This window comes from Halichoerus grypus, chromosome 5 (assembly GCF_964656455.1).
Source record: "Halichoerus grypus chromosome 5, mHalGry1.hap1.1, whole genome shotgun sequence".
Classification (NCBI taxonomy): domain Eukaryota; kingdom Metazoa; phylum Chordata; class Mammalia; order Carnivora; family Phocidae; genus Halichoerus; species Halichoerus grypus.
In genome coordinates, this window is record NC_135716.1 from 144,777,250 (window position 1) to 144,802,907 (window position 25,658).

Below are 25,658 nucleotides of genomic sequence, written 5' to 3' on the forward strand. Positions count from 1 at the left end.
CGTGGATACTCTTGACCTTGGTTTCCAAGGTGCCTTTTCATCCGTCCACTTAGTTGCGCAGACCCTCTCATCTTCCCCAGCAGTGTCACCCCGCTCCCCACCTTCCTGCCCATAGGCAGGCTCCCTGGTTCATCCCCAACCCTAAACCTGCAGAGCCTCTTTTGGAGTAAGTTCAGCTCAAACCCTCACCTTCTCCAGGAAGACTGGCCTGGCCCCTCCATTTGAGGATCCTCTTTCCCACATGAAATACAAATTTAAAGAAAGTCAACTCTAATGGTTAGAAGGGACCTTACAGGCATAGGCTTCAGTGGTTTTTTAACTTACTTTTTTTTTCTTTGTAGTAGGAGAGCCCTTTCTGTAAATGCAGTCTTATGTGGAAAACCAAGTAATAAAACAGAAAACGGAACTGTCCACTAGTGTAAAGGAAGTGGGGTGCCGAGAGTCCGGCCCCCTGAACTTCCCACCTTTACGCTTCCTCTCCTGGCCCCCGTGGTCCTCTGATTTAATGCACCTCCCAGGTGGAGGGGCGGTGCCTAGGAAAAAGGGATGCCTTAGCTGAAGATACCCCAGTGAGTGAGAGGCACAGGGTTCCCGTGCCTCCCAGCCACATCTGGGGTACTTTCTAGTCTGTCAGCATTCCCCAGCTCTTCAGTGAGATGTTCAGACAGGTTTCAGGGAAGGGTCTGCAGCCAGATGCTTGTGAGAAATGCAGGGGTAAGCAGTTTCTTTACCGTAGGGCTTCTTGAGTTTTTAGCGCGTTGGGTTGCATTGCAGATCTCAGAAGTGGGGTAGGGGAAGGTAGTGGGGGTGTGGATAGACAGTATAAAATACAGTGATTCTCAAACTTGTTTGACCACGGGACCTTATCTGGTTGAGGAATCCTAAAATGGTTTCAGAAATACTAAAAGTGGAGGGCACCTGCGTAGCTCAGTCAGTTAAGCATCTGACTCTTGATTTTGGCTCAGGTCATGATCTCAGGGTCTTGAGATTGAGCCCCGCGTTGGTCTCTGCGCTAGTAATGGAGCCTGCATAAGATTCTCTCTCTCCCTTTCCCTCTGCTCCTCCTCCGACTCTTAAAAAAAAGGAAGAAAGAAATACTACAGGTGGGAAGTGACTGGGTTGTGAGTTGGTGATTAATCCCCCCACACACACCCAAGGACAGCTGTGGGTCCAATTGTCAGTCCAAGAACAAGTCCCTTTTGCCGGACTATGGCATAGCTTCTCCATCCTTCACAGCTGTCTGTTCTTCATGAAGCGTCTGATTGGGTGTCAGGCGAAGGGCTCCCATAAGCCTCTGCCCTTCCATGTCATTAGATACTTTGCGTCTTTTTCAGTGATCACCCAAGTTACCAGTCCTTCATGTGGAAAGTTAAGATTGTTTCCAGTTTTCTCGTAGTGTAAACGACACAGTAGTGAACATCCTCATGGCTAAAGGTTTGTGCACATCGATGGGATGGCATTCTTAGATGTGGAAAGGTTGGGTCACATGGTATCCACGGCACACTTTATAACCACGAGTGCATCAGCCACCACATTGCTTCACAGACGTCTGAGTTTCACTTTCCAGCATTGTTCCCGGCAGAGGTACTGACCAGCAGTGTCGGAAGATGCTGGCTGTATGGGCAGCCTTGACCTCGGTGACCAGCACCTGGGAAGTCAGCGCAGGGCCTCGTGTTGTGGGCTGCACTGCCCTGTCCGGCCAGTCTGGCACTGGAGGCCTGGGACCCAGCCCCTCATTCTTTCTCCTCACCCTGCTTGCCGAAGCTCGGCTCCAGCGGCGGGGACTTCATACATACTAATTGATTTAGATTTAGATGTTTTTCCCCATATAAGAGCTTGGTAGTGGAGACCCATTTATCTGAATGCTTTTTATGTCCCTGAAACCTTGTGCAAGAGGCACAGATTAGACTATAGAGACAATGGGGCATCCGGGGCCTCGTTTGCAAGAAGGTTTCTGTCGCCGCTTTTATAGCCTGGATCTTGCCTGGCTCCTAGAGGGTGGCTGGCGTTCTCAGATGGGGAGTCTCAGGGGAGGGGGTTTATGGGCAGCAGTGGTTGGTGGCATTCTGTATTCACTCACATAGATCGTTTTGGAGAAGGACCGACTCTTGGATATGGACTAGAATGAACCCTTCAAAGCCGGGGGGGAGATGGTCATACTCGGGCCTCCCACGTGCAGACAAACCACATCAGAACTGCTTGCCAAGTCCCGGGAGCCTCATGAAAACCCAGAGGGGGAGGTCACGTTCCCTTCCTGCTCAAGGGATTCCAGGCTCTGAGAGTTCCGGTACCTTGAACAGTGTCACTCAGCTATAAGGAGAGAGACGGTACTGGGACTGGCGGCCCGGTTGGTCTGACTCCAAAGCTGGACCACACCAAACATTTTGTCCAGGAATCTGTAACGTTCTATGAGAGCGAAATCTGAGTGGTTACAAGGTCTTGTAGGAGATGAGTGTAACACGATTCTTAATTTTTAATTATGTGATTAGTACCTAAGTACTTTTGGTGTTAAATATTGCTAAAACACAGAGGTGTATGAAATAAAACGTGAAGACCATTTCCCTGCCCCTTGCTGCCTTTTTCCTGTGCATTTACATGTGTTAATATCTGCTCTGGTTTAGCCCTGAAAGCCATTTCAGTTCTACCTGGAGGCCCTATTGTGTGCCCGCTCTATTTCTTTAATTTCAGCAAACCCAAATTAGATAGCAGCATGCTAACTAACTCTGTAACTTCGGGTAAGTCACCCCTCCAAGAGAGAGTAAGTATCGGATCCCTTATCTGTATACTTGGGGTAAATCGTCTGGAGCATCACGGGGCTTTTGAGAGAATTACGAGGTACCAGTGTCATGGCCCAGGGTGTGTGGCACAAATGAAGGTACTCGAAAGTTACCTGAGGTTGTGCCCCCCAATGTTGCAGGATACGGGGAATGGCTGTCGTTAGTACTCTGCCTAACTCCAGGTCACGTGGACAGCAGTGCTATAAATAGCCACGAATACAACAGAAGCTGTAAGTCAGCTATAAATGCGCCCAGGGAGGTGTTAGCAGCAGGTGGAGCTCCAGGCTCCAGTGGGGAGCAGTTAAACCATGGAGGGAATTAGGGAAGGCTTTCTGGAGGAAGTGCCCTCTGGGAAGGAGGGGTGGGGGGCCTTAGTAGTACTAACTTACTCAGCCTTGACTTTGTGTCGGTCGGTATTCACATCATCCCACGTAGACTGGCACACTAGGAACTCTGAGGCCAGAAGTGTAGTTTTAGAGCTGAGGGGCCTGAGACGGAGGGGTGGAGCCACCGGCCCTAGGGCACAAAGCTAGTAAGTGTCCGAGCTAGTAAGTGTTGGAGCATAGGCACTCGGTGCTCTTCACGGCTGTGTCGCGCAGCCTGCTGGATCTTGAGGAGAGTCTGGCTGGAGGAGTGCAGCAGCCAACGCGAGCAAGGCTGGGGGTGGGGGAGAGGCAGGTGTTGGCAGAGCTGGGGATGGCAGGGTGTGCGGCGGCGGGGTCGGGGGCGGGGAGTGGTAGTTCATGACATGGCTGGACAGGGTGATGGTAAGCAGATAAGGGAGCACCTGGAGCCACTAATCTGTGGTTGTTTGGCCTCCTCCCACCCCTCTTCTGTCACTTGAGTGCGGGAAGCGTCTGCCCTTCCTGGCATCCACCCTGTGGAGGGACACCTCCCAACCTGCCCTGCTCTCAGGCCGCCCAGTGGCTCATAGGCAAGCTTTGTGCTGTTCCTCAGTGGTAGCCCTTCCCCTCAGCCTCTCAAAGACTAGAGACGTATTGGTATTTCGGTCATTGCTTTTTTGAAATTCATTTAAGAGAATCTACTTGCAGATTTGTCTTATACTAGCCATCACACCCACCCACCCCCACACACACACCCACACACCCACACACACACACACACAGTGTGTGCACTCCTTCCTTGAAGGAGCCATGTTGGTGACACGACCGAGCATGTCCTCACCGCTTGTACCTGGGGCTGCCAAGGCCCTTTCGACATTGTGTGTGATGCCCTTGCACTTTGATTGCTTCACCGGGCGGCACAATGGAGTCTCTGTCAACATGCCAGCTAATTAATTTTCACTTGGTAATATTGCTTCATCTCCATGCACTGTTCACGTTGTCCGATGTTTTCCCTGATGCTGGCGGGAGGAAAGCTCTGGAGAGGGCGGATGTGGATTCTGACCCTCCCTCCTGTCCCTTCGGTGAAGGCCTGGGTCTTTTCCATCTCCATCTCCCTCAGCCCAAGGGAGAGCACTGGGCACTCCTTTTGGGAGAGGTCTTAATTATTAGAGTGTTAAAATGAGCACAAACCTCACTCATTTGGCCTCCTCAAGGGCAGAGTTGTGTGAGAACCAAGAGAAGCTGGAAATGCAGACAACTGGTAAAAAAGACTGTTTCGGTTCAGTACTGCCAAGTTCACCATCGCTGTGGCAGGAGGAGGGGCCATCTGCCTGGGCAGGGAGAGGGCAGGATTTGTAATTAGCACATGTGCTTTGGATATTTCTAAAGGGCTTAAAATAGTCTGTCCTTTTGAATATGAATTTGCTTAGACCACCCCAGATCCTCTTCCCCTCCCATTTTTTTTACATTGCTGACGTTAATCCTGGGTTGAGCATTAATATTTGTTTGTAGAATTTAATTTTCTGTTTATATTTTTTCCTGTCACCAGTGGTGGTGTTTTTTTTTTTTAAAGATTGATTTATTTATTAGAGAGAACATGTGATCAGGGGGAGGGGCAGAGGGAGAGGGAGAGTGAGAATCCCAAGCCGACTCCCTGCTGAGCTCCCAGCGCAACGAGCCCAACAAGGAGCCCAAGAGGAGCCCAATGCCGGGGACTGGCTCTCACGACTGCAAGTTCGTGACCTGAGCTGAAACCAAGAGTTGGATGCTCAACCAACTGAGCCACCCAGGCACGCCTGTCACTGGTGTTTTATTGTGAGAAGCCTCACCCATTACTTTGTGTTAAAAGCAGTGCTGGGTTGAAAAGCAGGAGGCACCTCTCACTCTTTCTAGCAGTCTGACCCTGGCAGGTCACCTCCTCCTCTCCATGCCTCAGTTTCTCCATCTCTAAAGTGGAAGTGCTGAACTAGCTGTCCTCGTTCTGAAACCCAGCTATTATTTTACACCCTTTGTGTTGGACTCTGGAGTAGGGTTCTGCAAGCTTTTTCTGTGAAGGGCCAGGTAGTAAGTATTTTAGGCTTTGTGGGTTGTATGGTCTCTGTTGCAGCCACTCAGCTCTGCATCATAGCACAAAAGCAGCCATATAGAATATAGAAATGAAGGGGTGTGTCTGTGTTCCAGTAAAACGTTATTAACAAATACAGGTGGTGGGCCGCATTTTGCTCGTGGACCTTAGTTTGCCAATCCCAGCTCTAGAGTGTTCTCTTTGGATTTTGTAATGTTTTCTCGTGCACGAGACTAGTCTCCAGGGAAGAATTTCTTACTTGAGTTAGGGACCAACACCTGAGCCCTTCTGAGGCCGGACCTTGCCGGGAACCTGGTCTGTCCCCTATGTTTCCCCTCTGGTAACTGGGGAGGTGGCCTCTCCAGACTTCTCTAGAGAGCAGGAGTGCCTTGCTCTATGCAAATTGCCCTGTTCTGAAGAGTTGTAAGATATGGTAAATCTGAGCTTAAGTCTGATTAAGGAAGCTCTCTGCCACAAAACAGCATACCTTTGCCTATGTCCTTTCCCTGTATATTTTCCCTGTGATACACCTTTACAGTGAGAGAGAGAAAAAAATCAAACCCTGCTTGCTTTTGTCACTGAATGGCTTTCTTGGTATTTTATTTTGACATTAAAAAAAAATTGGTGGTGCACAGGGTAGTTTCAGGGACACCAATATTGTGCTCCCCACTCGTATATAACGTCTTGTTTCTTTACAAGGCTACTTCTTTGAGGGCCCGAGGAGATGGTGGTTAGTGAGGGGAAAGGAGTATAAATAAAGGTTACTCCTCTCTTCTTTGTAACTGTCAGTGTGGTATCAGATGGCTGATTTGGTAGCAAGATTGTCTCTCATTTCTTTGAATTGTGCTAAATAATACTTTTGCTCAGGTGAAGAAATGCTCATTATTTACATTATTGCTGAAGGCTGTGTGTGTGTGTGTCCTCCCTTGGCCCTTCCTTTTTGAGCGGAGGAGAAGGAAACACTTGTCCCCATTTCCCAGATTGGCAAAACGAGGCAGTATGCTGTTAAGAGCTTTGCAGTTCTGGATTGAAAATCTCACGTGGCTGCGACAAGCAAATGTCTTTATCATTTTCCTGTGGAAACTGAGATGTGACTCAGCAAACAGTCTCTGGGCGGTCAGGGGCGCTGCGCTAGAGTGGGCTTCATAAGGCCTGGTACCTCCCTTCACCGGAATGCCCTCCAGTGAGTGGCGCATCCTGATGGCGGAGGCTGGGAGGGTTCTGCCCCACCCCTCTCTCTCCCACTCTCCCCATGCGATCTTCGTGAAACAGCAGTGTGCTGTGCAGACGCTCTTAGAGACCAGGTCACTCTAGCCCACCACCCCCATCCCTGTCAGATTAGAACTCCCGGGAAGTACACAGCTCTTAGAAGCGCAAGTCTCTGCTGTTATCTGGGGGCAGAGAAAGACGGGGGAAAAAATCACCACTAAAAGCAGAACTAACCCCCAGGGCAGCCTAGCATGTGGCTGAGATACTCTGGCAAATGTTTGGACAGCTTAAGAAGATAAACTAGGACTTAAATAAATAAAACCAACTACCTGGTCTATGAAAAAAGTTAGATTTGGGGGCCTGCTATTTCCTGAAGCTTTCAAGGCCTGGAGCCAAGGGGGTGGGAAATGTACTATTGGGCGTTCCTTCCTGGTGGGATAGCTTCCTTCTCGGCATCACAGGAGCCTGGGCCTGTGTAGGGCCTGCCTGGGAGAGCCTGGGCTGGGGTGGAGGTTTCAACCTGGTGGAGTCCTCACTCATCCAGCAGACTGCCGCTGACTGGCCCTGAGGAGGGCCTCAGCCCGGTGCCCCTCCCCCACTCATTAGCTAAGTCACTTTATCCACAGAGCAAGCCCTGGTGGCCCTCACTCTTTGCCAGACCTATTTTTGGGGGTGAGAGGACCGTCGGTAGAGAGTCTGCTCTGTGGACAAGCACTACTCAGTGGGCACCAGGAAGTTTTGTTGTTTTTTTTTAAGTCATCTCTACACCCAATGTGCGGCTTGAACTCACAACCCTGAGATGAAGCGTTGCACGCTCCGCTGACTGAGCCAGCCAGGTGCCCCGAGGAAGTTTGTTCTTCATTGAGCACCTACGTGTGTCGGGGATGGTCCAGGGGGTTCCAGTGTTGGCAGTGACCACCCAGCAGGCTCTTGGGGAGCTCCTGGTCCAGAGTGAGGAAATGAATGACCCGGGAGAAAAGGAATGGATTTTTTCCCTTGTTTAGGATAATTGTGTGTTTGTGTTGATTTGTAGTCTCCTCTACTTGTCCTAACCAAGGAGGTGAATACCTGGCTGAAGATAAGCAAATAAGATGCCAGACTGGGAATGAAAAAATGTAAATTTTAAATTTTACCTCAAGCCACCCAAGAAACCTTTGCCAGGCCTTACACCCCTCTTTCCTGAGCTGTTTTAATTATGCCCCCCAGTCTCTTTCTGGGAGAACTTCGGGTGGCACTGTCATTTAGTGAGGAAGGGGGAGGTGAACCTGGGGGGGGCCCGCTGACAACACCCACCAGTCAGGGAGAGTTAAAAATGAGGCCTTTTACCTTTCAACGATAATGCACATTGTCCGGCAGTCTCATAGTTGTATGGAGGGCTTGAATGTGTCCGGTGTGTCCAGTAAGGTCACTTGTCTTGATTTGGGCTGTCACTTCTGCTGCTCATAGATGCTGTGTTGATATATACCGCTGATCACAGCCTTGCTTGTCTTGCTGGCAGCCGGGCTGTGGGGAGGAGGGCACACAGGGCCAGCGGGCTCCTTACCTCCTCTCTGAGGCCTGGGAGGGCTGGCTCTGTTGGGGGCAGCATTTCTCTGCTGATTCCTCGCCAGCCATCAGTGTGGGTTGAATTGCAGCTTCAGAAGGGTACTTGTCTTCTTAATTAGGGGTGGTCAGTTTTCCAAATATTTTCCCTTCTCTTCTTTAAACCTCTGTTCAGTCTTCTGAGAAGGGAGCAAAAAGCTCGAGATGAACTGCATAAGATAAACATTTATATCTTTGTAGTTAGGACAGGCCAAGTTGCAGATCGTGAATCTTCGAATAATGTTATTTTGTGAACTGGTCTTGGTTATACTTTTTCCCAAATTGGCATCCTCCTGTTGAGGGTAGATGTAATTGTAAAGCGTAGAGCTCGAAGTGACATGGGTCACCTCACTCTGGAGTGACCTCGCACAAGGGGCTTTTATGTGCATTATCCTGTAATCCAGGCTGCAACCTGAAGAGGTGGCTAGGTGTGGCCCCCCATTTTGCAGATGAGGAAGTTGAGGCTCTAGGAGGTTCAGTGACATCCTTTAAGTCCTGCATCCTGAGCTGAGCTGGGATTTAAACGTTTGGGCTCGAAAGTCTGTGTTCTTTCTATGGCACCACACTGCCTCCTAGCTTCCTCCCTTGTGGAAGCTCCTGGGGAGGACCCAGGCAGGCTTCTGATCAAAGCCATTTGTAGGCCAGCTCCCCTGGATCACAGACTTTGGAACACATTAGAACTGGCTGGGGACCCCTGAGCCCTTTGGCATTATCATTTTGTAGTTGAGAAAAGATGGCCTGTAGAGAGAAGTGACTTGCCAAGACTATACAGCGAATGTGTTTGCTGATGCTTTTTAGATGTTTGTTGAGTGCATACCATGTACCAGCATTCTGCCACACAATTGAGGATAAAGTAGCAAACAAAACAGACAAACATCCCTACCCTTGTGGAGCTCAAATTGAGGGTTCCATATTCCCATGCCGTAGCTTCTCACCCTAAGCTTCTAGACAGCTCCTTTATCCCACCATAGATTCGGGGAGTGCAAAAATAATTTTCATGTAATATTTTGAGCCCGAACCCAAGGAGAGAGGTGAATCAGCGGGAGGAAAGAAGTTATGTAATTGACTCCAAAACTAAAGGAGAAGATCCTTGGTTTGCATATTCATTTTCAATACCCATTCTTTCTGCAAGTATTTCTTGAGCACATGTTATATGCTGGGCACTGTTCTACGTCCTAAGCATTTAGCAGGTGAACAAAGCTCTGAAGGAAGTAGCGATTACGTACACTTGGTTCTCACTGGAACCCGGTGGCAGCCAGAGGTCCCGCTCTGACTCCTCCATGGTGATCACCAATTTGTGATCTGAACATTTTCCCCATGTAGGTGGTGAGTGTTGACTGCTCTCTGCGGCCTACCATCTATCCGTGCCCGATGCCAACATGGTGGCTTTGCTCCCTAAACGATGAATACCGGCCTGCCTCATTTCTGCTGTCTGATTCGGTGCTCCATAGAGGCACCCTAAGCATTTGTGTGTTTACATAGTGGAAGTTTCTTACTTCTCCTGTGTCTCAGTCACCACTTGCAGCTTTTGCCAGAAAAACAATGACCTCTGCAGCCCAGAAGAATTTGACCAAGGATGTCTAGGGAAACTTTCTGTTGATAAGAAGCCCTCTGCAGGTTAGTTAGGGGCAGGAAGAACAATTTCACACCCCCTTAGGAGTTCTACGGGTTTTTTTTTTTTAAGGAAAGCCTTTGAAAATATGAAAGGCCTGAATGCTCCCCTTTGCATTTCCCTCCCATCAGCATTTTATCAATTGATAAAGTTCCTTCTGAACATGAGAGCCTCCCTGGCCCAAGTTTTCTCTCCAGCATCTGCTTCACCTTCAGTGATGGGGAACTTACTACCTGTGGGGCGGCACATTTCAGTTTTAGACGATTAGAATTCGTTTCTGTTCTCGGTATTACCACCACCAAGTAGAAAGACTCCCTCTTCCTTATGCATTTTTTTGGGGGGGGGTTAATTATAGCAACTCATTCATGTTCTCTGTTCTTCCCATAAGACTCCTCCGCCTCCACCAATGGGTTTCCATTTAAAATAGCTCCTGTTCTGTTTTGGAAGGCTTCTCTCCTGGCTTCTGGTTTGCCAATGTTCTTCTGAAAATGTGGCTTCCAAAACTGACCTCCAGCCCCACTCTTTGGCCTGGCACCCTCGAAGTGTCTGGAGCTGGCAAGAGGGAGAAGTGTGGCAGGGGCGAAGATGCTCTTGAGTCAGGAGCTGGCCGTGATCCGCTTTGCTCTGTGGTAGGTATTAAATACGTTCCCAGGCCTGTTTCCTGCTTCCAAATGCCAACATCCCTGCCTCTTATGTGAGGTTTAGCTTAATCCCCAACCTTACCTAAATGTTACTTCTATTATTATTCAGAGCTGGGGGTAGAATTTCCCTGTGTTGAGAGCGTGGGTGGGGATGCAGTAGCGGGATGCCCGCTCTGCCTGGAATTCTCTTCGCTGGGTCCTTTGTTCCAAAGCCCTGTCCAGCCAGGATGGTGCTGTTCTCCTAATGTTGCTTATTAGGATGTCTTCAGAGATTAGATGGGACAACCTCCTCGGTTTACAGCGGGGGATACTGCGGCCCAGAGGGTAGAAGTCAGCTTGTCCCCATTCTCCTGTCACACGGCAGGTAAAGTTAGCCTTTGTGGCTGGAAGCCAGGCTGCTTGTCTCTTTTCCTGGTGCTCTTTCTACCCTGGAGTGAGGCCAGAGGTGTGGCCCCTACGAAAGGGTCTTTAGTTTAACAGTTTTGGAATTGTCTAGGAGGCTTCCGGCTGGTTAGCCCTGGCCGACAGGTACCGGGGTTTGCACAGAAACCCTGAGTCTCTGCCCTTGCTTTCCTCTCTCTCCACCCGAACTGGGCGTGCTGGCCAAGCCTCAGGGGCACACCTGATGAGAGTCCAAGAGTCCAGTGTATCCGTCAGATCCCAAGGGCCTGCTGAGCATGAGGCAGGGGTGGAGAGCCGGCAGAGAATAGGGGATAGCTGCCAGATGAAAGGTGTTCCTTGAGGGCAGACGGGTGTGTTAGTCTTCACGTTTGTACGCATGGTGCCTGGCACATAGTAAGTGCTCAATAAGGATCTGTTGAATGAACCAAAGGATTTGGATAAATGAGACCAGACAATGGATAAGCTTGGGGGCAGCCTGCCCATCTGGTGGGCTAAAATGGAAACAGCCGATTCCTTTTTATCTCCCAGATGTTCTTGGAGCTCCTGCCCCATCCTAGACACCTCAACACAGCCCGGCCCCTGAGTAGGTTAGGGAAGGAGACCCTATTAAGAGGACACCCCCATGTCTGGATGGTATGGGACGTATTCTGTAAGCACTGATTGCCTAACTGCCTTGGCTTTGGAGGGTCCTCCCTTGAAGGGCCCCTCCCCAGCTGCTCCTGGAAGTGTCCCCCAGGTATCACCGTGGCCAGTGCATGCAGCCCAACGATAAAACTCTAGCCGAAGCTCTGCCCTGCCTCTTCCCAGGGACAGGGACTGCCCTTAGCCTCCCCCCCCCGCCCCGCCCCCCGGCCTCTCTTCAGCTCCTGTTTAACCTGACTGACTGACCGCTCTTTGTGCAGAAGGCCTGGGTGATGGGTGAACATGCTAATAAAAATCATCGCTCCTCTCTGGGCACTGTGCCGTTTGTGGTACGTCTTGTTAATCACTTGGCAAAGAGAACATCAGGACTTTAATTCACCGGACTGGATTTCCTCCCAGGTGTCTCCCTGCATGGGTGAGAGGTGGAGGTGGCCAGGCTGGCTGGACTGTGGTTGAGGGGGGGATGGTGACAGGAGTGGGCGGGGTTGAATTTTCTCCTTTTTCTCTGCTAATAGTGTCAGGACACTGGCAAGGCACTCCCTTCCTGTTCTCCAAAAAACCCTCCTGAAGCCCTGACCACCCCTTTGTTGCATATCCTGCCCCACACCTGCCTTTCTTTTTTAAAAAAGTATTTATTTATTTGAGAGAGAGGACCAGCCCATGCGAGCGTGCAGGGGCGGGGCAGAGGGAGAGAGACTCTTAAGCAGACTCTGTGCTGAGTGTGGAGCCCAACGTGAGGCTTGATCTCAAGACCCTGAGACCATGTCCTGAGCTGAAAACGAAGAGTCAGATGCTCAACAGACTAAGCCACCCAGGCGCCCCCCGACCTGACTTTCTAAGTGAATCCACAGCCTTCTGTCAGGAGTGGGGCTCTGGTGTGTGTGCAACACAGTGGCCTCGTTTGTGCTGTGCCTGCTGTGGGGGTGGGTTGGGGGGCGCTGTATTAGGCACTCTGGGGAGACATGGCCAGCTCCCCCCACCCCCTGCTGCTGCCCAGCCTGTCCTTTGGGTCCCGGGGTGCCTGCTTCCTTTCCTCCCCTCCCTCCTGCTCCTTTCTTCTTTGTCTTTGCTCTCATGGGGAATTAGCCCCCCTCTCCTTGCTTCCTGTCAAAGACCTCTCCTTGGTCCTCTGGGGAAACCACACAGGCCCCCCGCTGGTAGGTCCAGTGAGTGGTCAAGAGCCTTACCTCCTACTGACGGGCCCTATTCCCTTTCTCCTCTAAGTCTCCCCACCACGGACGGTATGGTGTGAGGTGAGGGGGCTTCACCCCCAGTGCTTAAGCCTGGCTGGCATTTTTCTGCCCCTGTGTGGTTTTATTAAGTTTCTCCTGTCAAATCTGAGAGGCTGAGGAAAGTCATTTTAAAGATTTATTCCTGATTACCCCATGAACTCTGGTCGTTGAGCACAAAGAGGGTTTAGTGGTTGGGGTGGGTGGAAGACTTTCCCCCTGAAATGAGAGAGGGAGAGGCCCTGGCGGTTGAGGGAGTGGATGCCCCTGCCTGTGCATCTCTGATGTCTTGCAGATGCGGGGCAGGGGGAGATCAGGGGAGGGACAGATCAGCGCCCTGAGCTCTGGGGCTCAGCCTGGCGCCCCAGCGCCTTGGAGCCTGCACGCAGTTTCCAGGAACTGTGTGTGTGTGTGTATGTATGTATGTGTGTCGGGGGCGGTGGGGGCTGGGGGGGCTGCGGGGAGGTGGGAGCTTGTTTGGCAGCAGGCGCCTATCAGACAACTGGAAAGTGCCAGTGCTTTGCCTGGCCATCTGTCCCCCTCCGCCTGGCTCCTGTCCGCCTTCTGCTTACCACAGAAGGGCCCGGCAATAGTCTGCAGCGCGGGGGCACGGAGCCTGGCCGGGAGGGGCAGCCACGGTCCCATCTTGCCTTTGTTTATTCCCGGCTCGTCCCGGCTCCCGCGCTTTGCGGGAGTTGCCAGGTGCGCAGAAAGTTTGCTGCGCGGCTGCCCATCGCCGTGGTTCTGTGGCGCGGCGGCGGGAAGGGAAGGTGATTTTGTGCCGCGTGTCGCTTCTGCTGTTTTGTCTGTTTGCTTAAGTGGGACCTTCGCCCTTCCCCCTGCCCACTGTTTTCCCCCAGCCTTGGTTTAATTTGTGAAAGCACAGCCAGAGCCGGCCAACTCGCCGGGGTCGGGGCTCACCGGCACACCACCCTCCTCGAGCGAGTTAAAGGGTTAAATATTATGGGGAAGTTCAGCCGGCACTTGCAAGATACGGTTGCCGTAGCAACAGGCCTTCTAATCTGGTAGGTGACCTGAGAGACTGGAGAAGATGTAGGGGTTGGTTTGGCATTTCATTATTTCATGAGGCTGCCTCTCCAGCTGGTTTCTCTGCTGAGCTTAAAGCTTGCTGTTCCTGCCGCTAGAATTACTGGCACATTCCAAAACAACAGTGTTGATGGCACTAGTGGTGCGTTAATGGGGGTCTGGCCAGGCAGGGTGGGCGGAGGAGAGGGAGCTGGGTTCCAGGAACCCGAATGTGGGGCTCGTCCCCTCGCACAAAGAGGGGGGTGTGGGTGGAAGGCTGTGCACTCGGGTTCGCTTTCCTGCATACAATAGCTGCCTTCTTGAAACACCACCGTGTAAACCGAATCCTGTTTTCTAGTGCACTGAGAGGGACTGGCTTTGTAGGAGGATTTTCAGGGAACTTCTTTAGTTGGACAAGAATCCTTAAATTTGGGGCGGCCTCTTTAAGGTGGGGGGAGACCCCTCCACTGCAGGGGCTCTCTTCTCTTGTATTTACCTTCATGTGGGTGTGGTCTAGAGATTCAGTTCAGTTCAGCACATCAGTTGTATGTCTCCTGTGCTCCCGGCCCTGTGTCCGGAGCAGAGAGAAGTGGGACCGAATGCTTAGTTTCATTCATTCACCCAGCAGATGTTGGTTGGGTGTTGCATGTGTCGGGCCCTGAAGAGAAGGGGCAGGTCACACCACTCTCCTGTCCAGGGAGGCTCTCAGACTGAGAGGGGCCAGCCTTTTAGAATGACCTTGTATTGAGGATACCTTTCTCAGAGGGGTCTGCTCTGCTTCTCCTCTTTTCCCCTTGGCTGTGATTGCCCAGAAATCCACAGGCCTGATAATTGGCATGCATAGAGGTTGTGCTTTTCTAAGCACTGTGTCCTATGCAGAGTTCTGTGTTAGCCTGGGCCCAGGTTCAAAGGGATTTCCAATTGGTTGGCTTCCTGGGTTTCTTGCTTTTCTGAATTTCTTCCCTCTAGAGAGTTTGAGTGTGCCTGGGATTTGTGAGGGAATTTTATATGGCTTACTCCCTCTCCCCATTGAAAGAGTGAGCTCTGTACAGAGAGGTCCGTGTGTTAAAGGCCCGGCGGGCAGCTGCAGAGGCTCACTGTTCCCATTTCATAGATGCAGAAGCTGAGGACCAGAGGCCATGTCATATCCACTCCTGGGGCTTTTGGATCCCAGACAAGGACTTGCCCCTGCTGGACCAGGTCCTGGTTGGACTGTCCATCTACTGTGTGTATGACAGGTGTGTGAGAAGGTTGGGCTGGAATGTGGTTCTTGATGGGTGGGACTGGTGTAGGAGGTAAAGGGACATGCACTCTCATAAGATCAGGAGAGTCCACAGACAGTAGGGCACTGGGCGCAGGCTTCAGCTTTCCGGTTCAGAGGATCGGCTTGGGGCAGTGGAATGAGAGGCTCACCCGTTGCTGGCCCGCGTGACCTCATGTTGGGATGTGGGAGTATGCACATGATGTGCCACTTGCAGCTGAGGGCCTGCGACCAGCTCAGCTTCTCGTCCCCGTGTGCTTTGGGTGATCAGTCCCATCTGCACCACAGTCTCCTGCCTGTAAAACACTGGCATTGACCTCATCATCCTCCATCTTTCTCTCCCATCACTCGGTCCAGGTCTGGAGATGGAAGCAGCATCTTGGCAAAGTCTCTCTGTACTTTTGGGCCTCAGACTGGCTTTTCAGTAACTGTAGGAGGTGGCTTTAGGGTTTTGCCTAGTTTTTATCTGGCTCGGGGTGTGATTTTGTCCCTTTCAGTGCATTTTAATGCCTTTCAAGCCCTTGCCTTTGGGCTGCTCTGTGGGGGAGACAAGGGTCAGGCAGCCTCGGGACCCTGCCCACTTCTTTCTGACTTCCATGGAATCTGGAGAGGTTAGTCCAAATTGGGTTCTGATTCTGTGTGTCGTTTACTTGGATCCTCTAAGCTCTTATTTTCCTGCAGGGAGAGATCTTGGCTCTGGGGTGGGGGGGCCGTAGCAGGTACACAGGGCCTTTACAAGTGAGGCATCTCAGAACAGCTAAAGGAAAAGATCTTCAGGGTTGAAGCTGCTGGGGTTGGACTGTATATATGTGTAGGGGTGTGTGTGTGTGTGTGTGTGTGTGTGTGTGTGTGTGTGTGTGTGTGTGTGTGTAAGTGGGTAAGTCACTGGGTGGAGTGGGGGTGCGTGGGTTGAGGTGAAGATTTCTGGGACCTCGAGGATATAAAAGTAGAGGTGATTTTGCTCTTTCCTACTTTGGCTTAGAATTTGGTCCAAAGTTCTTTCTCTCACAATGGGCCTGATTTCCATGGAAAGAGTAGATGTGCCGTGTTCTAATTAGAGAGCTGAAGCCTTGCTGGATGCAAAATAAGTAAAACCAACTGTATTGGCTCCAGAGCTGGCCAAAGCCCTCAGAGACCTGCCCTCCCCATGGCAGGGGTATGTGGAGAGCCTTAGTGGTTTCCTTACATATGAGGAAACTGAGGGCCACACAGGGGATGGGATGACTGCCTGAGGACAATGACCATCAGGACCAGCTCTTCCCTTTGACCCACTGCCCCAAGTTTCTCCCATAGTTCTCGGGTTTGCCATTCAGGGGATGCCCCTCCAGAGTCTGCTCATGCTCTGTGGGATCAGGTAGGTTTTGTGCTTGTTATGGAGGATCTTGGATCTTGTGGAGGTTCTGCTATCATTAACCATCCTGTTTTAGAGTAGGAAAAAAATGGCAAAGAATTTACCACCATATTGACATTTTAAAGCAGTTGATTGAGATGGGCGGGGGGGAGCGGTTCCTCAAATTTTGCATTGTCTGTATATTTCTGTTAACAGTAATGATTGTAGTGAGTACAGTGCCAGTCATGGTAGATCCTCGGATGACCAAAAAGATGAGTGAAATACAGCTGCTTCCTGCTGCAGAGCCTAGTGAGGGGAGACTCAGGATAGCCACCCACGCTTTGTGTTTGCCTTGTTGTGTTAATGTTGCCATAGTAAGACATGAAATGGATGACTTTCTTCTCTGGAGAGTGGGAGATGAGGGCAAGGGAGGTGGGGGTTTGGAGATGAGATGGAGCCTCAAAGGAAGTGGAGGGGGGTGCGTAGACCCAGTGGGGACAGTTTCTGACAAAGGTTCCCCCAGGATATTTTGTGGAAAAGTTTAACTCCTTTTCACGATGCCCCTTGAGGAAGCCTCCATACCTAACCAGCCAAGAAACTAGGACCCATTGGGCTTTTCTGGAGAATGTCACTTCCTGGGGTAACAAGTTACTTCTTGCTAGGTGAAGTAGGACTTGAATCAGTTTCCTTCAAGCTTCCTAAGGTGTCCTGTGCTAGTTCTGAAGTTTTGGGTTTTGATGAGGAAACTAGTGTCTCTAGGCAGGTCCTTCTGTGTACCTTGATCCCTGTCTAGCCCAAGGCTGTGCAGACGGAGGGGGCTTGGTGTGTTTTATCTTTCATAATAAGGAAGCCTGTTAGTTTGCTGAGAGTTCCCACTGTTTCTTGGGAGTCCGTTAACGGAGAATAAACTTCGAGATGTTTTGATGGGCGGATGGGTAGGTGGGAGGCTGGGTTGAGTGGATGGCTAGCTGCTTGAGTGGGCCGAGAATGCTTATCCAGGCTCGGGTGAGTCAGAAGTCTTTGTAAAATGCCTGTGACATTTGAGGCCTTCTCGACAGCTGGGTGTACGGGCAGCAAGCAGGTCCTGAATCTCCTGAGGGCCCACTGAAGTTTCTGACCATTCCCTTCTAGCATCTGCTGGAGGTTCCTTCCTGTTAGGTTCATCTGTTGAGGAACCTTGTCCTACGTGAGTATCCCACATGCCAAAGGAATATGGAACAATGAAGGAGGATTGTTTTTAAAGCTTAATTTATATTTAAATTATCACAGCTTTACCCTGGAGATCTGTGAATTTTTAGCATTTGTGGCTTCAACAATTCACAAGTGACAGGAGTAATTTATAACCTCCCTGAGCGTAACTTTGATTCTTGTCCCGAGAAGCGGCTTGGCCCCCTAGTCACTGAGCTAGTGGTAACCGTGGCGCACTGTCCAGTGCCCACAGCTCCTGGGCGCTGCTTATTCACACATAGTCTAATTTCATCCTTACAGTAACTGGGCATTGGGTGTAATTGCTGTGGCTTTTACACCTGAGAAAACCGAAGGACTTACAGGTCCTATACGGGCTCGTTTTGAAAAGTAGAAGGAAGAAAAAGTCACCCCATCATTCCACCACCTGGATGAACATAGGCTAAATTCTTTTGGGGGGTGGGTGGGCGGAGGGCTGTATTTCCTCTCAGGCTCTTTTCTGTCTTGTCCAGTTAGCATTTCTGCATAATCACGTTCTAGTCAGAAAACTCTTATTACAAAAACTATCAGTGAAGAAGCTCTGTAGGCTCCGTCTCCAGACTGGGTCTTTTTCCCCGGGTAGGTGTGGTTTCTGGAGCGCTTCGCCCTGGGGCTTCTCTTCACAGTCTCTGGGCCCAGCTAACCCGCTAACCCGGGAGCTTAGCAGTCCATTCAGCCAGCATCCCTGGCTCAGGCATTCAGACCCGAGCAGGGCCCTTTGTGTCTAAAGTTGTAGTTGATTGGAGTGCTAATGAATCAATTAGAAAATTACTTGCTGCTGAGGTCCTCAGCCAAAGGAGGGTGTACGCGGTCTTAGAAAGCCATCCGAAGGCCATATGCCTATAAATCTCTCTGGCTGTGGCCCTTGTAAATTGCGCTGCAGCCTTTCTGGGACCGGTTCATCGCTTGAGAAAAACGGGACCTCTTCTGCTTTGCAAGGGCTGCCTTGCGTGTGGGCCAGTTTTCTAGCATGTACTTTGGTCCATTCTTCCGTGGTGAGAAAGAGAAGACCAGAGTACCTCGTAACAGCGTTTGTGTCTCACTTTGAAAGAGGACCATTTAGGAGCATTCCCTTGTTCTTTCTTAGGAGCCATTCCCTTGTTCTTTCTATTGGGAGGGACTGTTACTATCTTGTGCCAGTTTTTATGGCTGGCGGGACTGGAGCTCCGAGGGGAAGCAGCCTGCCCTCGGGTCACGCGTCTGAGGCGGTGGTTTGGCCTTCAGATCCCCAGGTCTTCCAAATGTCCCTCTGCTGTCCTGCCTTGCCACACGATGCCGCCCCGAGTCCTAGATCTTAGTGGGTCTTAATAGTCCCAGGTGGGGAGTGGCAGGTGAGACACAGCCCTTGGGTGGTATGGTAAAGGCATTTCCAGTTCAGTACCCTGGGTTAGGTTTGGGGTGGGTGAGTTGGGATGACAGCCAGCAGCCATGGCTGAAGGGACCCTGGGTAGGTGATGGACCAGGGGCGTCCAGATGGCAGTTTGTGTTATGCATTTCAGGACACTTGCCAGGGTGTTTGAACCCGAAGTGGAAATGGGTAGAGGGGAGAGAGGTTAAAAAAAGTGACATTTTTGTGAATCCTGACCAAAGTGGGAGCTATCTCTTGAAAAAGAGATCTGCAAAACGATGAGTTTGATGTTTTTCTGGCCTTTCCACACCTGTTTCCTCGTTGGCTACCTATCTCGTGTGATGACACTCCCGCCCCCCAAGTCCTCAGTTTATGAAGATGGCTAAGGTGTCACCAATCCTTTACCTGTTTGCTCCAAGAGGAGCCAGTGTGCTTCTCCGAGGCTGAAACCAGAGGCAGTTCTGTGCAGGTTTCCTCTTTTAATTTGGCTTCATTTAAGGGGATCCTGTGGCCCTTTCATTCCCCGGTTGGGGGTGGGGGAAGCAGGATTCTTTGTTTATAACCTCAGATTTCTGTCCTTTCGTTCAGCGTGTCATGACAGTTTTTTGTGTTTTTTTTCTTTTTTTTTTTTTTAGATTTTATTTATTTATTTGACAGAGAGAGCACAAGCAGGGGGAACAGCAGGCAGAGGGAGAGGGAGAAGCAGACTCCCCACTGAACAGAAAGCCCAGACATGGGGCTCTATCCCAGGACCCTGGGATCGTGACCTGAGCCTAAGGCAGATGCTTAACCGACAAAGCCACCCAGGCGCCCCGTGTCATGACAGTTTTGATGCCTCTGCATCCAGCGGTGGGTGCCTTAGATGCCTGGCACCCAGCAGTCACGTTTTTCATCTAACATTTGAATGCTTATCGTGTGTCCGGCCCGGTTGTAGGTGCTGGGAGTGCGGCAGGGAGCAACACGGATGCTAACCCTGCCCGTCCTTGTGGAGCTGACATTCTAGGGGATGGTACTGTGGGAGACCTTGGGTCTCAAGGCAGTTTGTATATGCACTTCAGGACACTTGCCAAGGTGTTTGAACCCGAAGTGGAAATGGGTAGAGGGGAGAGAGGTTAAAAAACACCAAGCCACCAGGCTGGCTCTTTTTAATATGCCCAACGTTGTGCTGGGCATTTTATATTTGTCACCATGTTCCATCCTCAGAAGAGCTTCGTTAACACAGGTATTGTCACCCCATTTTTGCAAGTGAGGCCACTGAGAGCACATAGCAGGTGCTCAGTAAAGGTGCCTGTTGGCCGGATGCATGGCATACAGCTTGAAGGCAGTGGAGCTGGGTTTCTAGCCCAGTCCAGGTTCTCGACAAGACATCAGGCTGCCTGTCCAGTGCTTGTACTTGTCCCTTGAGGCCAGCTTCGTTTTGTGGATTTGCTTTGAGTGTGAGTGCCAGAGCTTAGGAAGATTATGGTACAAGGTCCTGTTGTGATCTGTAACCAACCAGATGTGTATCACCATCATCGCTGCCACTGTCCCTGTTGGAGGATTCCTTTGTTTCTGGTGGTTTCATAGAAGTGGAAGTGAGATCTAGTAGCTACTCAACTTTCCCAGCCACTGTTGTCAGTCCCCTGGCCTCGCTGTTTGAGGCACATTGGTGCCGCCGTGTGAGTTGTGAGTATCATAGAGGAGTGAGACTGGGATCCACCTGCCCCTACGCCTCAGGGCCCCAGGTGACTCTGTTCCTTAGGTTGGCAAAGGCGAGGCAACATGTGGAACATTTAACCTCATTTGTCTACCTGGCCAGCATCTTGGTCATCCTATGTTGACTTGGCCACACCAAGTTTCAGGTATTGAAAATCCCCAACAAATAAAAGTCTAGCCCCTGGAAGGAAGCGGGTTGGCTTTCTCCTTGTGGAAGCTCAAAATGCAATAGCTCTGTGGGTAGTCGGCTCTCCAGTGTTAACCTGCTTGGCAGGCTGTTGAAGTCAAGTTCCAGGCAGGCGTCAAGTTGGTGGAGGAGGGAGTTACAAGCATGTGGCTGGCCACGAGGGCAGGGGAGATGAGGTCTGCTTTCTTTGCCTCTTGTCTGTGCTCTTGACCTTCAGGATCCTTCTTGAACTTCCTCCTTTTCTCTCCCTCTTTCTGCTAAGTCTCTTGACTTCCAGCCCCCTTCCACCTGCTTCCCTACATCTCTGCATTTCCCAATACCTTGCGCATTGCCTCAGATTCTCCTTGGCTGTGCTCAGATGGCAGGCCGAGGGGACAGAGTCCACCACCCAGTAAAGATGACCTTGTGTCACTGTGACAGGGCTCTGACCTGTCCTTAGCAGATGGTGGTGGAAGGTCAAGGGTGGTTGCATGGATGTGTGAAGGTGGGTCAGATAACACTGCATTGGGAACAGTGCAGACAGGGAGGAAGGGGGTGGGTGAGAGTGTAGTTGCAGGTCATAGGGTTGGAAAGAATTCAGGATGGATTCGTTTCCCGGGCTGCACTAATAGACTACCACAAATGGGCTGGCTCTAAAACAACAGAAATCATTATTTCACCGTTCTGGATGTTTGAAGTTCAGAATCAAGGTGTCGGCAGGACCGTGTTCTCCCGAAGGCCCTAGAGGAGGATCTGTTCTGTCTGGGCCTTTCTCCCCGCTTCTGGCATTGCCAGCATCAGTCTTTGGTGTGCCCTGGCTCTGCTCTGCCATCACGTGGCGTCCTCCCTGTGTGTCCGGGTGCCCACATTTCTCTTATTTTGTAAGAACACCAGTCATAGGTTAGGTCCTACCCTATTCCAGTATGATCTCATCTTAACTTGACTGTATCTTCAAAAGATCTGTTTCCAAATAAGGTCGCATTTACAGGTACAAGGGTTAGGACTTGAACGGATCTTTTAGAAGGACACGACTCAACCTACAGCACAGGGTGATCGTGCCTACCCCAAATCCAGAGAGCATGTTCGAACTCTGCTTGAAGGGGCCTTAAAGACCTTGATTGGTTCTGTAATTTCAGTCAGTCCAGGGCATTCATGTTAGGAACCCCGTGCATGCTGGGTTCTGGGCTTGGCCCTGCGCAGAGGGGAGAGACTGCGTGGCCTTTACAGTAAGAAGCTTCTGTGGAGACCAGGCTTTTATATGCAAGTACTTGAGGGATGACCTGAGAAATGCAGACAGGCTTTTTCCTTCCTGCCCTATTAATTTTGGGGCCACCTGGATCCAGCCAGGATTTCCTCTCCCTGCCCTCTGGAAGAAGGTGATAGGGAAGGAGGTTGGGAGCCCCTGGATCTGGAGGTTCTTTGAGTGCTCAGTGTCCTCCTTCCGAGTGAGGGCGGGACTTAGAAGGTTTCTGAAGTGTGCTTCTTGGGGTCTGTTCCAGGCAGCCGTGGGAACTAGGAACTGTTTTCTTGGAAGGGCAAGGAGGGGTGGTTCTTAGTAGGGGCTCCTGTGTTTTGTTGTGGATAAACGTGAAGCCAGGTGTGGGTTAGTGGCTTATGCATCGGGCCAGCCCCTTTTCTTCCCTCCCAGAAGGTTCCTGTAGGAGCAGTGAGAGAACCGAGATTAGTCTACTTGCCACGCATGAGAATTCTTCCTACGACTTTACCGTCTTTCTGGGTCTGAGAAGGATTTCCACACAGATGACAAGAGTGGAGCAGAAAGCATTTGTAGCTATTGTGTTGGTGAAAACCAATGTAATGTAAATAGGAAGTCAGGATTATATGTGTCCTCAAAACGCTGCCGCTAAAAACCACACACGCCAAATGAAATTGACAACCACGCGACTCTAGCCTCCAGAGCACTGTCTGCAGGCGGCCAGGGCTTAGGCAGTGGGGGCACTTTGTGCTCTTCCTCTCCTCTCGTCCCCCGCCCCCCCCCACTAAAAAAAGAGAAGAAAATTAATCAGGCATTTCCCCCAATTCTTTCACCTCTTACGAGGCCTTTACCACTCTGAAGATACAGAACATGTTGAATCCAGAAGATTCACCGCCCTTTCTACCAGTCACTATGGGGGACAATTGTTATGTCCCTAAATGACCAAACCACAGGGGATCCAAGGAAGTATCTAGGACACACTTTAGTCTCCCCACTCTGCTCTCCTGGGAGTGGCTTGCATCCCCCATTCCTAGAGGGGGCCCTCAAGAGTCCACTTCTGCAAATATTCATGATGCCGAGACTGGTGATGGGCTTCACACAGGTAGCTTTGTGAGTCATTAGTTTCCAGTCTTACTTCCAAACAGTATTGTGGATGTATGTTCATTGTGAAGGAAATTAGATAAAATTCTGGCACGTCCACTGTCCAGAGATTAATACTGTTAATACCCTGATTTGTATCTTGCTGGTAGGACTTACTGTCTGAACACGCCCCTGCCCGTAGGAGTCCAGTGCAGTGGGGTGACATCTGTAGTCCACTCGGCTGCTTGAGCCCGGCCATCCAGCCACAGGTGCCTCCCGGCCAGCACCCTCCCCACCATGTGCCTTCTCAGGCCCCGCTGTCTGCCTGGCTCCTTGCCACTATCTCCTTTCTTCCCCTCTGGTCTTCTCTTCTTTGGAAGTGCAGACCGCCTGCCTCAGTTTGCCAAGTTGCATGTCCTCTTCTAAGATTCTAGAACCTGTGTCGCACGTGGTTTCCCTTCCAGGAGGCTTGCCCACACACTCACTGCCTGTGGTGGTCCTTCTCCCAGTCAGGAGCTCTTTGTAACCCATGTTACCCAGAACCAATTTCTTTCCCTTGGGGAGAGGAGAATGGGGTGTCTGTCATCCTTGCTCCCAAGTCCTAGAGGCCAGGACTGCTCTGCCAGGGGGAAGCCCGTGTATGTCCAGTATGGAGCATGGCTTTCACCTTCACGGGCCCACAGATCCCCGCGAGACTGATGAGCTAGGTGTCCTCTCCAAACAGTACATGTACAAAGCACTGTGTACAATAAGTCCAGGGGTTTGAAGACCCTTTGAAGTCCTTCCCTGCGGCCCTTCAGGGAGAGGCATGTCCCTCTGCCCCTGGGTGTGCCCTGTGGCTGGCTTGGCTTTCTGGTGCCCATTTTGTCTTCCGTAGGGTGGGGGCAGTGACAGACAGCGATGTGACAGTTATGCTGTTGGGATAGTGACTGTGGTTGTTAGTAGCAGCTCACATTAGGCTGTGCACCCACCCTTCCCCGTGACCCAGCAAGGGGCAGGTACTCGTAGCCCCATTTCTCAGATGAGAAAACTGGAACTCAGAGCAGGGACATAACAAGCCCAGGGCCAGAGAGTGAGTCAGAGCCGGGATTGCGGCATAGGTCAGTGTGGCTTCAGAGCGCATGCCAACCACCCGATTTGCCGCGAGGAATGTAGTAGGTGCTCAATAAATGGTAGTAACAAAAGGCACAGGGGGTTAGGGCACTGCCAACCTGTTGGTTGTGGGGCTTCCCCTCCCCTCCAGGTCCCCACCTGTCCTAAGTATCTCCCGGGTGCAAGATCTGGGCTCCAGAGCTTTGCAGGTGGGTGGAGGCGAGCACAGATCCGCCAATCCTGGGAAATGTGTAAAATCCTGTTCCTGAAAACCGGCCGGGTTCTCAAAGTGTCCCGGCTGGCGTGTTTTGCTAGTCACGAAACATGATCCATACGCTGTATTTTAGGACTTCCCATCTGTCGGCATAGGGAGGGTTTTCACTTGAGGGAGCGCAAAGCGTGGCAGCTCACTGGGGGGAGGGGGCGGGGAGGGTGGGCAAGGAGGATCTGTGACAGCAGGGTGGCTCTGCACCCCCACGCAGAGCACAGTCTGCTTGGTTGCGGGTCAGGATCAGGGTCCTTGGGAGGTTCCGGTCAGCAGCAGCCCAGATCCCTTTTCCCATTACTTCACTCGGTTTTTAGACACATTCCCACATTTTAGCTACGCAGACTGCGGTACGGGAGGGTGAAGTGTCTTGTCCGGGGTTTCAAGGCTGTGCTGATATCAGAACCTAGGCCTTTCGACTGTCCGGTGTCGTCTGCCTTCCCTGAGTCTGTTCTTCTGCCTCCGGGGTTCAGCTCTGTAGGTGGTACAGGGCAGGGTGTGGGAGACAAGGAGGACAGGGAGGGGTAGGCCTGGCGCCCCCCCCGGCTGGCCGCCGGCGGTGGAGGCCGGACGCTGAGAGAGGGCTATCGATCCACCATCTCCTCCCCATCTCCTCTGAGGGGGGGCCGCAGCACATTCGAGGCTTTCTTTTTAAAAATGCATTAACTTGACCGTAAGCAGGCCCCAGTTTAAAAATAAATAAATAAAAATAAGACAAGCCAAACAAGTGTGGGAGTGGGAGGCAGGGATGGATCAACATCGTAGGAAAACTAAGAGTGTGTTTGAGGAGGGTCCTTCTTGATGGGCGGGCCAGCTGCAGGCCAGGAGGCCATGCCTGGATTCTGGACCCCAAGACTGCGTTTTGCTGCTGTGCCCGGGGTTCTCTCTCTCTCCCTGGCTCAGTCTGTGCAGGAAACTTTACCCAAAGCCAGAGGTTCCAGAAAACGCCCTCTGGGGTTGAGGGGTGGGACGGAGGAGGCCTCTCATAGAGTGTGGGGGCAATCCATATGGGAAAACCTGCCTGGCCAGCCCCAGCTTGGGCAGTTAGGTTTCCTTTTTCGCCCTTAAGCCACCCTGGCCTTCTCTTGGTTTCTCACAGGGGCAGTTCCCTGCCTAGAAGGCGTGTCTCTCCCTTCCCTTGCCCTCTGGTCTCCAGTTTAGCACCTGCCCATCCTTCAGATCTCAGCCCCAAGGGTACCTCCTGATCTCCGCCTCCTGTCATAGACCCCCAAGGCTCTCAGTACTTCTCTTTTGTAGTGCTGACCACAAGCATAATAAAAGAATTAACTTACCTTTTCCAGCATTTAGCAATTAAGCTTGGGGAAGGCAGGGACTAGTCTGTCCTGTTTGCGCAGCACGGCACAGTAAAGGGGGTAGTAAACCCTGGTGGAGTGGATAGATGGCAGGTCAGGGTCTATCCTGTTTGGCCCATGGATGCAGTTTGGGTGAGGGTGGA

The 25,658-nt window shown here is 51.3% G+C and overlaps 1 protein-coding gene across 8 annotated transcripts in view; it reads left to right on the top strand.

Annotated features, from left to right (window-relative positions):
* Positions 1 to 25,658, top strand: part of SSBP3 (single stranded DNA binding protein 3) — a 161,913-nt gene that overhangs the window by 33,966 nt on the left and 102,289 nt on the right. The window contains exon 1 of one of the 8 annotated variants that reach the window (XM_078073106.1): positions 13,594 to 13,691. The exons of 6 other annotated variants lie outside the window; for them this stretch is intronic. In XM_078073106.1, the coding sequence (XP_077929232.1) occupies positions 13,680 to 13,691 (12 nt within the window). In that variant the 5' untranslated portion in view covers positions 13,594 to 13,679. Of the gene's footprint in view, positions 1 to 13,593; positions 13,692 to 25,658 lie in introns of those variants that run through there. One more of the 8 variants, XM_078073108.1, reaches the window with a different exon arrangement.